The 16,838-nt window shown below is 42.5% G+C and overlaps 1 protein-coding gene across 1 annotated transcript in view; it reads left to right on the top strand.

Annotated features, from left to right (window-relative positions):
- The window catches only part of SMYD2 (SET and MYND domain containing 2), a 28,968-nt gene that overhangs the window by 660 nt on the left and 11,470 nt on the right, over positions 1-16,838 (top strand). The window contains 4 exon segments of the mRNA XM_080587240.1: positions 2,567-2,630; positions 9,316-9,426; positions 11,077-11,137; positions 13,721-13,845. Of these exon segments, the coding sequence (XP_080443366.1) occupies positions 2,567-2,630; positions 9,316-9,426; positions 11,077-11,137; positions 13,721-13,845 (361 nt within the window).

The raw sequence follows: 16,838 nt of genomic DNA on the forward strand, positions 1-16,838 counted from the left end.
ATGAGGTTTGACAGGGGAGGAAGGGGCTGTGATTGCCAAATTCATGCTTTGCGTTTCCGCGTTGCGAATGCCTTATCTGCGTAGCGCTTCCTCTGTGTCCAAACCCGTAGTTTTTTGGTGTTTTTACGAAGGCCGAGCGCAGGCAGCACGATGAGATGAGAGGCTCGTCACCGCAGGGCCACGAGCGTTTCCCAACCCGAGGCCGTTTCACAGCTCCGACAGCCTGCGTGCGGCCCCAGCCTGCTGCTGCCTCCAGCTTCCCTCCCCGGCTGTGTGCCAGGCAGCGTGAAGGAGCCCCGCTGGTATTCCTCTGGTTGCCATTGACCTCTCGATGACAGCCACCGAAGCAAAAAATATACTGGTTTTGGCTTAACCTTAGAAAGTTAGTCACAGACATCACACCGTTGCTCTTAATTTTCAAAACCAGTAGGGTTTTTTTTTGCAAGCCCGCTGAGGAAGCGCAGTGCCTGACTGGTTATAACTCAGAGCACATGGTAGTGGGTGCCCCAGTAAAAGAAAGCCACTGTTGGGCTTTTAGTCTTGTTATCAGTAAGTGCTGCATGCATGTGTAGACTGAGAAGCAGACCAAAGAATATAATTACTACACTCTAACAGGTCTTTTCGTCTCTTGTCCTGTCATCTCAGCTCACTTATGCTTTTCATTTTCTTCTCTTTTATCTTGATCTTGTCCATTTTCTTTCTGCTTTACATCACCTACTTATGTTACCTATTCACTTTACTCACTTTCTTTCGTTGCATATGAGCACCTAGTGAAGCCAGTGAATTAAATCCCATTAATTCGAAAATACTGTAGAACTGAGATGATTTCCCCCTCCTTCACACCTGTGTCTTTAGCTAGCCCCGTAGTTTCTTTCTTTTTTTTTTTCTTCTTGTGTCTAACCATAAATTTCCTTTTGTCAAAGAAACTGGCTCTTTGCCTGTCACATCCAGAAAATTTCCCTCTGGAACGGATACTTTCCATTCTCAGTTGACGTGGAATAATATCGTAGTGATAATAGTTACCTAAGAATACTTAGGTCTCAGGGAATAACTTTTAAAGATCATCAGGGACAGTGTATTTAAATGCTGCTTAATCTCCATGCCAGCTTCTCCCATGAAGTTCTGGAGGAGCACAGTGATCATGGAAAACACACTGAATGCAGTACCACAGGAGTTGCAGTGCAGTAGTCCAAAACCTATTTCACTCCGGAGCGATGTTCCTGTAGAAGGAAGAAATCTCACTGATGTGTGTAACTGGATCTGTCTGTGCTCAGAAACAATATCTGCTCCCTGTTGCACTACAACTGAAGTAGAAATAAACTAGCATATATAACCAAAAAAAGGGCCTGATTTTAACTCTATTCTTTGAAATTGCAGTGTTAGGAAGGTTGTGGGGCCAGCCCTGGGCTTGCAAAGAGATGTTTTCTGTGCCATCTTAAGACCGTTGTAGTAAAATTGACAGATTGAGACTCGAAAGATGTATTTGTGTCTGGTGATATTTGTTACTTTAAATAGGCAGCTGCACTCAAGGTACGTGCTGTCAGCCAGCAGTCGTGATGTTAGCCTGCCACACTGGTGTCTTCACTGTCTGCTTTGCCTAGGCCTTGCAGACTCCACATGACAGTGACCTCTGTGAAATGCTGTTCGCTGTCGTGTTGGATGAGGACATTTGCCCCTGTTTTACTCAAATGTGCACCTTATAAAAGTTATCTCAGTTTAAGACAAATTTTGTTGCAACTTATACTGGGTGTGTATACATTTTAAGTTATTTGGTACCACAGAGATCTCTACTTCTGTCACATCAAAATGTCACATGTTGGGTGACACATTGTATTTTTGATAGGTCCTGCTACAGCACATGTACCTTGAAGCAGAGAAGGACCTTCATTTTGGCAGTTCCCTGTGCTGGGATACACGCAGATATTAAAAAGTGCAAGCCTTAGGTGACCGTAGAATACACAGCTGTCCCAGCAGCCTTTCCAGGACAAGACAGTAAGAGGCTGTGTGGTGACAGATGATACAGATTATTTCGTATTTTAACATGTTTTCTTGGTGTTGGGAGGTGGTTACTCACAAAACAGCAATCACGCTTTCTGTGGCCAGACAGAGAAGGAATGAAACTGGAAGAGCAGAAGCAAAAAGTTAATATTGGTGAGCAACTATATGATACAACAGGGAAGTTTTGAAAATGAGGAAAAGTTAGCTATAGGCATGCAGCTTGCAGTGGCAAAAAAAAATGATACTGTCAGTCCAGCAGCATAGCATCACACATTTCCAAACCTGGTAATTTAGGACAACAGAGTTGCTTTTGCATAATAACAGATGTTAGGGAAAAAAAAGCTTTTGAAACTCTAAACAAATCAAAATGGTGTCTGCTGTCCAAAGGTGGAAGCTGCATTTTTCTGAAGGAAATACAATTTTTGCTGTGAAATCTTTGCTATACTCGGTTGATTGTGGTGTTACTAGATTAGTCCCCAGTAAGTGGTGCATCTCTGTTAGTGATACAGGATACACTTGTATTTCACTCAGCTTTATTGAATAGAACAACTTCTGTTTTCTTTTTAAGGAAAGAAGGATTGTCCAAGTGTGGAAGATGCAAGCAGGCCTTTTACTGCGATGTGGAATGTCAGGTATGGCAATGCAATTTGTGAGGATGCGGGGAATGCTGAACACAATTTTTTGTGTGTCATTAGTTGTAGTTGTCATTAGTTGCCTCTAGTTGTAATTCTGGGTAATAGTAGGCCAGGCAGCTTCAACATCCCACGGATGCTGACCATGGAGTTGTACATCGGACAGTTACAGGATTTGGACGTCGTCTGCGTGAGTCTTTCAAGATCAGTAGCTCCAGGGCTTGGTACCACTGAGACTCTGATTAGAGCTGCCTGTCAGCCCACTAATTATGTCTGTATTCGTTCTTTTTTTTAAGCACAAACCAGATAATTTAACAATAGCTCACTAAGCTGGTAGGAGAGACTGTGTCTAAGGAAAAAAATCAAATCACTAAATATCTATATTAAGATCTTAAGGGCCTTCTTTTTAAAGAATCTTTGCAAATATTGTGGGTGGCTGCAACTGACAGTAGTCAAAACCATTTGAAAACTGCCATGCTTTCTCTCTAACTCACTTATTCTGGCATTCTTTTATATGCTTTGTATTATAAAAACCTCACAAAGTAGAATATAAGTGTGCACCAGAGTGAAGCAATATGAAGACTTCCAAAACATTTGTTTTAATTACATTTTTACTTACTGGAATAGGTATCTTTCAAAAAATATTTTTCCACAATCTAGTACCCTGAATGCTTTTATTTCAAGGCTGTATCTTATTGTCCCATTGTGCCATCTGTAACGTTCTCCTTCTGTTGCCTCCCCCACCTTCCAGCTTTCCTACACTGTCTTAGTACGTTGTGAGTGAAACAAATGGCCTTTTTGGTTTTGAAGCAGCATTTGGACTCAAAATGCTTCAAAGAAATAAGATTTTTTTACAGTATTTGCAATACTGAAAGACTGTCAGCCAGCAGTTGCACTGAGAAGAAAGGAAACATTTACTGTCTGAGCATTCTTAAAACCCTTGAGAGAAGTCTGGAAGAGTTTTTAAAGACAGTGTAGTGAAAAACCATGATTCATTCATGAGAAATGCTTACTTGGAAGAAATGCTTCCATTTGACATTATTTGTTAGCAAGCTCATAACTAGGCGAGGGAAGGAAATACTTGGAAAAAAAATAATTTGCTGTTTTGCACTTTCTGTCTGAGATTCTGAGTTTCTTCTCTTACCATACAAGAGAAGCAGCAATGGTTTGTGGCTCACAATGGTTTGAGAAGCAGATAGTTGTCATTGCAAGGTTTAGTGAAGAAGGAAAGCTCCTGATTTGTGCCAGGAAATACAGCAAGTAGATATCACGGTGGAAGTACTCAGACTTACTTATGCTGGTCTGCACACCTTTTACCTACAAGTCCCTTCCTCAGTCCCTCCCTCAGCATCCTTTTGTCTGTCCTGCAACCATGGCAAAGTTTATACTATAAGCACAAGTAGGCTTCTATTTATTTCCTCTCTTTCCCCCTGAATAAAGTCTTGTCCATGTTTTACTTTCTTAACTCTTTTTTATTTTCCTTATGGTCAGAATTCCCTTTTTATAGCAGGGCATCTTCCAAGAAGATAAAACTGAACAGCTGAAACTGAGTATCCTTAAAACAGCAGGAGATAATGCTCAGCAGAAGTCTGTCTGATATGTTAATGAACTAAATTATTTTCTACCTTTAGGTGGGTGGTATGATCCTTAGGCATAAAGGTGTTTGATGCTGCGATGTCTAGACAGTAGTATGACACGCACTGGTACTAGCAATTTACGCTTATGACATGCGTATGGCTTTCGACTTCTTAGTTGATGTAACATTGTCTTCCATGTGTTGGGCCTTTCTGAGTCAGTCTTAGGAAATCTGTGAATGTTGCTGAGATTGAATTCTTTGACATTATTTCAAAGTTACCTTCGAGCATAATACTCTCTGGAAACTGGTCTCCACTGACTGTACGTGACGCACAGACAATCTGCGCTGTATCTTCATCCCTGTCTTGTTCAAAGGCACTTTTCAGCAGTTCAGGAATTCGTTGTCAGAGCCAAAAAGGACATCTTTGCTTGATACTGAACTTGTAACTCTGGCACGTACAGTAAATATTTCCCTTTTGCCTCCATGGATGTGAGACTTCTTCATGTGATGCTAGTAAGGGCAAGGCTGTACTTGAAAATTGTTGTGTCATTGTTCATTTGTTTTTTATTTTTAGTTAATTTTCTCTGTAAATCCACATCTTCTTTGCTTAGTTCAGCTAGAAATTATATGTACCGTAAAAGGACATGGTATGATGTCAGTGTTGGTTAGTCCCTTGTTATTCTAATAAAACTCCATGCAATTCAGTTTGAGAACTGTTCATTGCATGATGCATTCTGTACGGGATGGAATAATAGTTTCTTCTCAACTTACTCTTTTCTTAAAGACTGGCTATACCATCATTCATTTAAAAGATTTTTTTCTAGTGGTGGGGAGAGGTGGATCAGAAGGAGATGAGAAAGGTGCGAAGTGTGCAGGCAACAGATTTTTTGGATGTCTTTTTCAGAATAATAGATTTTATAATTGCAGACATCTTCCTTTCTCTAGACTACATTTTGATTGAACAAGATTTTTTGTTTTTGTCAGAATAACTTGGTTCTTGAAAGCAAAGTTAGCGACATTGCACGGATTTCCTTGAAGGCATCATTTGGACTGCTGTCCGAAGCCATACAATAGCCTTGTTTTGAGGTTCTTAACACACTTTCCAAGCATTTAATGAACGAAGCGTCACAACGATGTCTGTGGCATTTCTCTTCCTGCAAATGGGGTATAGATGCACAAATATGCACTGACTTGCTGACACAGGTGGTAGAAGGGTGCATCTCCTGCCATATGGCCAGGCATTTAGCACATAGAGTAAGTCCTGCGTTGCAGTGTGATTTCTTTGCCCTGGTCACCAGGGAGAGGTAGCGCTGAGGTGTGAGGGCTTGATCCCAGGGGAAAACAAAGTCTTGCAGTGGTGTAGGGGCTGATTATTTTCGGGCTCGCTCTGTGCATGCACGCTCTGGGCCTGGTGCTGATATGCACCCATTGGCTGTTTTGCTGTATTATTTTGCTTCTAAGACATATAACCTTAAGTCTGATCTGTGTTTGCACAGGCGTGGGTTCAGTTGCAGATGTGGGGCACGTGAGAGTGGAAGTCATCTTCGCTGCCGGACCTTGGTGCCTTGATTTTTCAGTGGGTCGGCTGGGTGCAGCTGAGGATGTAGCCTGAGTTTGCTGCTGCTTTCCTTTCCCAGCCCCTAATCCAGTTCTCCTTTTAAAAGGGTTTGTGAGTTCCAGCTGATTCGTACCAATTCTGCTCTTCACTATTGGCTCCTCAAAGCCCAGGCCTGTTATTATAGTAGTGGCTTTCAGACCCCATCTGCAGCTGTTCAGGTCTTGACTTCTTAAATTATAATAATTTTAGTCAAACAGCAGGAGACCTGTGCTTATCTTTTCTCCTCAGAAATTAGCTGCTGAAACACTCTGAAGAGAAATGTTTTAAGAGGGTTATGTGGCTGCAATTGTGGAACTGGTGAACTTGAACCAGCTACTGGAGCTCCTCTTTCTGTTATTACACATAGCTGTTATTTATCCCAGACAGAGTGGAGATCAGCTAGCCAAAGTGCAGAAAGAGATGTTTTTGTCATGACTTTCCGCATTTGAAATACATTTTGCGTCAAATATTTAGGGGTTACTCTTAACATGTCATGTTAAAGAGTGTTGTAGGTGGTATTTCCAGAGTAAGGGAAACGTGTATTTTTGTCAGCTAGTAAGCCTCAAAATGGAGTTGGAGATCTGGAGGTGGCACTAAGCGGGTGTGTTTTAAATGGGACCTTGCAGAAATTGTCCAATCCTCTTTGGCAAGCTGTAGGAGACACAAAAATCTCGCTGTAGCAATTCTGAGCAAGAGGACTTTGACACTGCAAGGCCCTGGTTAAGCCTGCATTTGGCAAGAGTCCATTCCCCTGCCCAAAATCTTTGTTCTGGGTATTTTTTTTTTGATAAATGTCTCCTGTCAGCATTCTGAACATTAACCCATGGAAGTCAAATACTCTCTCTGGCACAGCGCTCAATAAACGGTGGTAGGGAAGGATGTGAAGGGTGTGTGAAACTCTTGCCTTTGCCACTTGATGAAGGACTGTGTGGATGGCTTTGCTGGAAAATGTCAGGGATCAGGAGATGCCTCACTGAAATTCAGTTAGAGACTAGGATGCCATTGGAGTGGTTATGAGCAGGTTATGAGCATTTGAAGAAGTGGGCTTAACCCCTACACTGGCTTGTCAGGCATTTCTGTCAAGTATTTGTGTGTGTTTCTTCTCGATCAAGTGAAATACAACGGAAAGTTTACATCCTACTGAAAAATTCCGTGTGAGGAAGGAGGTGCCAGGAGATTTGTTTGGGCTTCAGTCTTATTCTTTGAGAATTACGTGTCTTTCTTTTTTTTTATGCTGAGATACATGTCAGCGTTCTGGGAATTAATCCAGTAGGCCTGGACAGTGGAATCATTTTGAAGAACTCGATGGAGAAGATTGTTTCCATGCTTTGATGTGAAAAGCACAAGGTTTAAAGAGCTTCCGTTCCAAAAATGTTGTCACTTACTCCTAAACGAAGGGAAAAACACTGAGGGTGTAATGAAAATAGGAAGAAAATACCATTAATGTAGCATTAGGGATTCTGCTAGAACAATGCTACCTGTTATAATTCACACTACTTAGAGAAAACCGTGGAAGAGAATGCAAAATACAGTCCTGCTGAGATCGCAGGGAAAGCTGCTGTCACGGGGTTTCCATCCCAGGTATTACTCAGTCCTCAGTGCTCTCTCTTCTTGTAGTGTTTCAGGCTTTTATCTCATTTCACACAATTCAGCCATATCTTGTCCCTTTAACCTCCCTACTAGTTCACATAACTCAGTGTGATTCTGCCTGGGGAAGGATTTTAATTAGCAATGCGTAAAGAAGAAAGGGAACAAACGGGTCTTTCAAAATACTGCTTTGAGACACGCACGGGATTCTGCATTTGATTTTGTTTTATCAGGTAATCTCTCCTGTTTGTTTAACCGGCGTGTAGGAGTGCTGGTGGTACAAAACTTGAGCTTCTTTTCCTTCGCTTCTTGCACACCCAGAAAAAGGGCTGGAACTGGCAGGTGGTGTGGGTGCGCCAGAAGGGGGGAGAGACGAGGCCTTTACTTTGCAAATCTTCTCTGCGTTAGGGGTCCTGCGGATTCCTAAACAAAGACTAGCAGGAATTTTCCAGAAAGAGTCTTGGGGCATACATAGGAAGGAAGCCTCTGGGGGGGGATGCACTTTGTAGTGTGACAGCTGTAGGACAGTTGAGAGTGTAATTTCACATGACATGATTACAGCGTAATATACTATTTTAGTTTGCCTGGTCTGCACGGCCACGTCCTCTTAGAACAGCTACACTTTAGCTCCTTTCAGGCAGCCTGTGCACTGTTTTTTAGGGGAGAAATACCATCCTGAGGTATTAAGGACAATGAGGCTGACATTGTGAGGGGCCGAATACCCTTGCAACGTTGCACGGCTTCAAGTTCTGCACGAGGCTGGGGCGGGCGTTCACCTTTCTTTTAATAATAGAATGAACTCCGAAAGCTGCTCGTACACAGAGCAATTAAACGTCCCTTTTCAGTGGAAGTGGAACGTCCCTTTTCAGCTTTCTGCAGGCTACAAGAAGCTTTTCAAGTTTTTACTTTCAATCAATTAGAAATTTGTGGGATTTGTTGTGATTCCATTCCTCTGCTGCTGTTTACCACCAGTTTAAATCTGGTCTGAAAAAAAAAAATTGGTGCTCCCTCTACAGGCAGAAGACTGTGGGTTTATTCTAAGACACGAAATGTGTCTGGGGAGAGAGAGAGAAATAAATAATTGCACATTGCTTGAATGTAGAAGAAAGAACCTGAACGCACCTAAACAAAGATATAAAATGAAATTTGATGCAGTCTGGGGACAGCCCATGCCCAGCTCTTCTTGCCATTGCAGTGTTAATCGGATTCTGTGCTAATCTTTGAAACTTTCAGTTGCTGTGGAGGAAGTCTGTAGGGTACAAAAAGCCAGTGGCTTGTGCTATCCCTCCAAGTTTTATCGCATGCTGAGCTAGGAGTATACTGTACGTTCTTAACGAAAATGAGTTTGTCTTTGTAAGTGTGTTTTTGTTGCCCAGCTGTAGTCTTATTCTACAACATTTAAGGAAAAAAAATCTGGTAATTCTATTCAGTAAGTCTGGTTTTGACCTTACATATACTCATTCGTAGTGATTGTGAATCCATTGACTTCAGACACATTACTCCTGATTACACCAGGGTCATGTCATAATGAGGGGCCAAGGTATTAAATGGAAATGAACCCAATAAAGCCATCAAGCTTAGACCTACTCTGTCCTCACATGCTTGATCTGAACAATAAGAACTGGTGATTTATAAATCATGTTGTCTGTTTGCTTCTTCACCATTTAATTCTTTTTTTCCGTTGAATAAATGAAGATGTTCTGACCTTAGCTCATCCCTTGTGAATTTGTTTGAAAAAAGCAGGATAGCTGTACCCCTCCAATGTGACTCAAGCTTTTGTTCAGAATTAGTGAGCGTCATCTTATTTTTTTAAAGGAAACACATTTTACTTGACCTCCAGGATCTGGCGGGACTTGCTGTATCCTCTTTTTCATCACTTTATCTTCACGGCCTATTTTTTGACAAATATTTTTCTACCTTTGCAGAAGGAAGACTGGCCAATGCACAAGCTGGAGTGTTCCGCCATGTGCGCTTTTGGGCAGAATTGGAATCCCTCGGAGACTGTGAGGCTGACGGCGAGGATCCTTGCCAAACAGGTGAGCAGAAGGCTGGGCTTGGGAGGTGCGTTCCTACTCCGGGTGCCAGGGAAGGCAGGAAGATGAAAATTGACCTACAGTAACTGTCCCTGCAAAGCACATGCCTGCTGGCTTCCTGTGTACAGAGGGGTGTAATACAGAGCACGAACAGCTGAACGAGAGCACCGTCAAACCGCTGCAGCAGTGTCAGGGCCATCCTGGTAGTCAGCTGCAGACTGATGGGAAGACAGTGAAATGCCAGTGAGGTTTTAAGCGGTACAGCTATAGCTTGTCACCAAGGTAATGGCTGAACAGAGTCCAGTGAAGTTGACTGCTAAGTTTCACGATGTGCACGGTGTTTCAGCCTCTGTTCTGGTAGATGGGAGCTCGTGGTGACACGTGTGGAACAGCACCAAAGCCGTGCTGGTGGCAGAGAGAGAAGAATGAGCCTTGGTGGTGCATGTGGTTAAAGTCTGAGGGATGCTCCCAGTGTTGCCTCTCTGCAAGCAGATACATCTTCATGAAGCAGTTGTGTGTTGTACTATTTTTCAGCTATAACTCTGTAGCACTGTACTCTATTATGCCCCATGCATTTGTGAGTCAGCAACACCTCTGAGACACTCAGGTGTCAATGTTTACCATTACTGGAGTTCACTGATGAAAAATGGAGACTGAAAGAGAAACCTCAGGCTCTTGGTCTTTGGCGAGAAAGAACGTTAGTAGTAAGGCAGTGGGACTGCAATGTCAACAACCGTTTCAGCGTTCCTCACTATATGGAAACTGAGGATAACACAGGTCCTTACAGCGAGGGAAAGGATCCATGAGTTTCAAGGTTATTACACTGTGTGTCTTTGTAGAGCTCTAAACTCTCTCCGCAAAAACAAATCCTCTTTGAAGCATATTTGTGTGATTGAGGTCTGCTTATGTGACAAGGGCGACCTGGATATTGTATGTAGTGAGGATTTTGGTGGCCTGCTGGGAAGGTAGCTGCTCTACTTGCTGTGTGTGCCGATGCGTGTGTGAATGTATGTGTGTGTGACTTAATTAAAGCATGGTTTAGTGGTGATCCACAAACAAAATCGAATGTTTAATGACAAAAAGTCATTGGAATAAATTTGTGCTTTTATTGCTTACAGGGAGGGGGGAGAACCCTACATGTCATATAAAAGCTAAATATGCAAACCATAGTCCCTGAACCTCAGCTGCTGGGCCACCTGCAAAGCCATATTTAATGGCCAAGATTACAAAGAAGTGGCCTTAGGCCAACAATGGAGCATTGCTTTTGAACTCTGTCAACAGCCAGTTTATTCACTTTCCTCAAAGCAAAGCCTGTCTCCTGCCTGCTTGCTATTGTTAGCAGCTTTCTGGGTGTCTAGAACAAAGCAAATGACATATTTAAAATACTGTTCAGTTTATGTATATAAATTTGATAGGAGTTAATCTTTGGCTGCCTAATTTGGTGCAGAGCGAATATTGCTGTGGCTTTACTAAGGGCAGTCCATTTAACTCATTGCTGGTTGACTTCTATAAATTCCATACATGTGTGGATTTGAGTTATTGTTTGATTTACAGGTAAGAGTTCCCAGCTTATAAAGAACAGACAAAAGCGCCTAATTAGAAACATTAAAATATTTTCTTGTTGTTGCTTTTTTTTTTCCTCCTTATTGCTAGAAAACTCACCCTGAAAAAACGCAGTCAGAGAAGCTGCTTGCTGTAAAAGAGTTTGAGTCACGTAAGTAAAAAAGGCTTGCAGGTAAACAGTTATTTATATTCATGTTTGCTTTACCCCTTTCTCCCCCTCCATCAAAACCTTTCAGAGCATCTGAATTATTTTTTTTTTTTTTGAGAAAGGGGTAAACAAAGAGAATCGTGGTTCCTAGTTTTTTTGAAAGTGTAGTGCTCTTATTTCTTCTTCTCTCTCTCTCTCTTTTTTTTTTTTCTCCTTTGGCTGCTTGTGGGGGTTGTGAAACAAGGGTGAAAACGTAGACAGAATTAATTATGTAGCATACATCCATCTCATGGCTTTTCTGGTACTCTAGTGTCTTTTGAGAATTGTAATGTTGTAAAATTAAAATAGCTGGTATTTGTTACCAGGAGGCATAAAATCAGAGACAGCACAGTTGCTTGATGGTGACAGTGACTAAGGGGCTAATTGCAGAACCCTCTGGACTGTGCTTCAATATCTGTCACTGCCAGTCAAATCTGACATGTTATATGTGATTGTGTTGAAATTCCATGTCCTAAGTGTTCCAAAATAATCCAAGGAAGGAGATGAGGCAATGGCTTGCTTTTAACTGGAAGGCTACTCTTCACGTCCTGTGAGGCAGTTAGAAATTGAGCAACTAGGGGACTAGTAACTGTCCTGGCATAGTTTTCACTGGTCTGTCATTTCTCTTTCTTGGTGCTGAAGGCAATATACAAGGAGACAATAGGTTTGTGTGTTCACAGTTCTCACTGATGGCTTCCAAAACCCTTTGTAAAATGCTGAATAAATGCAGCCATTGCTAGAACCTGAGGTAGCAGAGTAACCAAATACAGCAAAATTACAGCTTTATTTGCTTCCTGTACGAAACCTTCCATCACAGCTCTTGAGACAGCTGGGGAAATAAGGGCGAAAAGTGCCAATGTTTGCCTAAGGCAAGGATAATTTTTGCAGGTAGCTTAGTAAGCGTGAGGTTGAGGAAGATGGGTAAGTGCTGAAATAATTTCTCTGTATTCTTCTGTGTTGCAGCGTGTCTTCAATAATGTATTAATTTGGGAGCTAAAAGGCTGAAGTGTGTGGTTGTTTTTTTTTTCTTTTTTTTTTTTTTTCTGTTGCAATGTCTCCCTTGTCCTCTAGGAGCCCTTGTTTTGTTTCTTTTTTGCTAGTAAGATTCCCCTTACTCTTTCTGCCCTTTGACTCTCCTCTCACCACACTTTTGACGTGTTCAGGATTAGCCTTACTCTTCATAACAACCTGCACAGGAGAGGAAAAGGCACCTGGCTTTCAGCTGGAAGCTGAAATCTATTATTTCTGGCTTGTCCTAATTATCATCAAATTGTTGCATTTCATTTCTCCCAATATTTTTGGTGACCCTCACTCACATCTGCTCTTACAAATCCTTTCCCCCTTCTTCCACTGTTATGCACCCTTTTCTCTTCCAGCATGTATTTCTCTCTACTGGTACTTTGAGCTGAAGAGGGGAAACTGATGTGAAACTCTCCCATCAGCTGAGAGTTGATGTGCTCCCTTAGAGCACGAGAGAGCTGGTGGCCCTGCTTCTATGAGAAGGAGTATGTGGAAAACCTTTCCAGTACTCTGCTCCTGAGGCAAAAAGGGCCTAAGGGAAAGAAGGAACCAGGAGTTACCATCTTGCTCACTCCCCATGGACCAGGCATAAAAGGGTCCTGTGGGCCACAGCTTTGGCTAGAACTTGTCAGTGGCCTGAGGGTAAATCTCCAAACAAACCCCTAAGGGAATACAGTTGGCAGGTGTGCCAGGACATGTCCCTGATGTTCCTGCCATCTCCTGTTATCCTCATACACCTGCAGATCAAACGCTCCTCCTTAACAATCACCCTCCAGCCCACAGAGACACGAGTGTCTCAGGCACTTAAATCCTGAAGCGGGTGCCTGCAGTAGGTCAGGTAGGTTGCCCTCCCAGACACCCTCGTGTTATCCCCCTCTTATTGTAAAGGGAATCCTGGTGACGAGCCCCAGTGTTAATTGAACATCAGCCTTCATTAGGTCCCTGTCACACATGGGCCTCTGTGCCAGGAAAGGCCACGTCCTTTAAAAGCAGGGATAAGCAGCTTTCCTTTGCAGGAGCCTGGCCTGGTTTAACTCATTAAGATTAGGTCTGTATGAGGACCTTTTCCTTGTGTAAAGTGTGTTTTAAGAAGTGTGACATTGAGGGTAACTTCATACCACAGTGGATGGGACCAGGTAGCTCATAAGACTGGGGCAGACTGCTGACAGTACCCACGGTAGATGTGCTTATAGAGGGCCTGGGATTGCTCATCTGCTTGCTGGGGTTAACAAATGCCTTTTAAACAATGTAATGCTTTGCCCAGCAAAGATAAATTCATGTCCAATTACCTGTTAATATAAAGGTGTTAGAAAATGTTTTTTAATCTTGCATGTTCTTGTACTGCACGTGTGGCCTTGGCAGAAGAAGCATCGCATTTATGGAAGAACAGATGCTTCTTGTGGTACTTCCAAGCAGCTTTTCCTTGAGGGGTTTCTGTTTAAGTCCAGGCTTGTTCTAACTTAAGCCTTGCTGCAGTTCGTGGGGAGTGTTCCTGTTACTGAACTGGAATGTATTCTTTGTCCACAGACCTTGACAAACTAGACAATGAAAAGAGAGAGCTGATTCAGAACGACATTGCTGCTCTTCATCACTTTTATTCAAAGCACATGGAGTTCCCTGACAATGCTGCCCTTGTAGTTCTCTTTGCACAAGTAAGTTGGCTAGATCGCAGTCTGCTCAGGTTGGTGGCACTGTAGGAGTTCAGCCTCTCTGAAAGAGGCAAAATCTTAATGGCAATGGAGGTGATAGCTCTTTGCTTGTTTCGGGGAGAGCTGAGTGTGCTTGATGGCAAAGGTGCACTTCTGTGGCCAGAAGCAGCTGGACATCTCCAGTTTCAGTAGTGAGGGGAGAGATTCTTGTCTGCAGACTTCTTTATGAGATGCTTCTCAAACATTGAAGAAAAGGAGAAACAGCCCGTAACAGACCCTGTAAAGTTAGGCTGTGGGCCAAGCACAGTGCAGCTGTTGTTGGACATGCACAGAAGGCTGCTGGGTTGAGACCCTGTGAAGGCAGAATCCTTCTTTCAGGCTTCCTTTGTGGAAATCCTTGCTGGTCAGGCCATCATTGTGTTTGACCTTCACAGGGAGTAAACTTCAGAGAACTGGGAAGAGCAGACTGAAATTTTATCTGACGCATGGCTTTTAAATACAACCAGTTAGCTTGGTCATCTGGAGAGATGAAAGAAAGGCAGGATGTCTTGTTAGATAAGTTCACCTCTTTTCTCTCACCTAATTTTCATCCACATCTAAACCAAACATAGTGGGTGGAATAACACACCAGTGAATGCTGGAAGATACATCTTCTTCTTTTTCTCATGTTCTTCAAAATAAGCTAGTTTTATACTTAAACCTCGGAGTAAAAAGTTTGAGATGTGGCTAAATATTGGCTGCTGTAATAAAAGCTGAGATGACACAACCCTCTGCACATAGGCAGGCATGTATCAATAAGGAGGCACCATTACTATTACCTTAATGCTGGTACTGTTGTGCTGTAGGGGAATGATTCTTCAGCATGTTTAGCATCTGCTCATCATTTATTTAGTTGTTCCAAGCTGTACATTTCCCTTCAATTACAACTTTTTTTTTCTGTTTTAGACTTTGGAATTTATATTCGTTAGAAGGATACTCTAAAGAAGTTTGTACATTCAGTTTCTTGCAGTGTTTCTGTGTACTTTTGCTAAATGTAGCCAAAATCCCCAAGGGTTAAGTTATTTTGTATAAAATGAGTTTCCCTTCACGTCCTGTCCTGGACCAGCTCCACCAGATCGTGGTACTTTGACTACCGTGAGCTGCTGACTCCTAGATCTGGTATTCCATCCAGTCTTCCCTATGGGTGCTTAATGTCACCTTTAGGTGTCACCTTGAGCTCATCTTCATTATAAGGCAACTATCTGTGACTGTGGACATTGAATTTTTTTTGAACTAAAACCTCCAAAGATCACCTGGATATTCCTCAAAGGTGTTTTACAGGACACAGCTTTTTGAGGTTTTGGCTCTAGCACACATATTTCTGGAAGAGGAGGCATGTCTGTACTTGATAATATACAAACACGTTTTGTAATAATTAGTCAACCTGAGCTAAAAGCAATAGTTGGATACGGTGATGATCCTTTGTTTTGCTTCAGCAGTTTCTCTGGCCCCGTGGTGTTTACTTTGCTGCTTCATTCATCGTTCGTTCTTCCTGTGGCACAGAGCAGTTGTTTGGGACTATGGCACCTCTGACTTCTTGTGCACTGCTTTTTGTGGGCTTGGTCTGGTGTTGCTGCTTACCAACGCAGCTAAGGCATAGCTGGTCTTCCTGCATGGAGCAAAGATTCTTGTCCAAACCATTCTAGTCTTTCCTAGTCCCCAGAGAGAAGAGAGTGCTGTTGTTATTGTTCCACTCTTTTCTGTCCCTGTGGAATTTAACGCTTGAGACTGTGTCACTTTACCTTCTCAGTCCTATCTCATCATATTCTTCAAAAGGTTTCCCTCTTGTCTCATGTTCCAGTGTCTCATCCTCTCCTTTTGAGCCTCTCGTTGCACATGTCCTTGTTCCACCTTTGGGAACAACCTTGAGCTCTACTTCTCTCACTTAAGTCTCCTGCTCCCTCTACATTGCCTTTTTTAGTCATGCATTCCTCTGGTGAAAACAGGGCTATCTCATCCCTTCTAATTGTTCCTCATGTGTCATTTCTGGTATGATGCATTCAAGAAGTGGGTTGTCTCTGGCTTACTGGAGGGGAGTTGATGATAACTCACGACATATTTTTAAATATTTTCCTGTGATTCAGAACCACCAAGCTGTTCGCTATGTCAGCCTTTGTAGCCTTATGTTCTTACTTGCTGTTGATACAATCTTTCTCTCCTATTGTTTTTGTATTCAGCAATTACATTTTGGTTTGGGTTCAGGTATGCTCACGCGTTGGCTAGCGCGGTAGCATGCTCATCTTGGGAGACAAGGAGCCTTTGGATGCTGCCTTGCTAAAAATAGAATAAAGATCAGGTAAAGATACCAAAAAGCACTGATGAGTGAATCAGAGAAACAGGATGCTTAACTGCAGACTCATTCTAAGCAATTCATACCTGAGGGGTGGCTTTGGGAAGTATCTGTGTATTTCTAAAATTCAGTCTGACTTGCATTCCAGCTTGTGGAGCAAAACATTGCTGGTAGTGCTTGTTTTCAGCTCCTGCCCTTCCAGAGCAAGTCCTTACACTGTACTTGATTGAATGTGCCTTTGCCCATTATAGCTTCAGCTGGACTTACCATGTGACAACAGCTGTTTTAGTGCCTTTCTGGCAGTGCTGTCAACATTTTGAGGATCGTAGGGAGATGCTCAATCGTAGGTGTGGCTGGAGTTCTCTTTGTGCTGGCAGATATGTGACTTGCAGTGGAAATGGAACAGAGTACTTGCTTGAGGTGCATTTAAGTCACACAAAGCTGAAACTCTGGTAAGATTCCCTTGAACTTAGTGAGGATAGAACTGGAGAACACTTTAACAGGAGAACTGCTTGAATCTATAAGAAAGATAAACGAACAAGCTTTTTGTCCTCTGATTAAATTAGTAATAGACTTCCTCACACATTCTTTCCTTTTTCTGTCCCCTTCTCTGTCTATATGAGGTTCCAGTCTTTCTCACTCCCTTTATTGCTCTTCATGTGTGCTT

The sequence above is a fragment of the Anser brachyrhynchus genome, assembly GCF_964034855.1.
Source record: "Anser brachyrhynchus genome assembly, chromosome: 3".
Lineage (NCBI taxonomy): Eukaryota > Metazoa > Chordata > Aves > Anseriformes > Anatidae > Anser > Anser brachyrhynchus.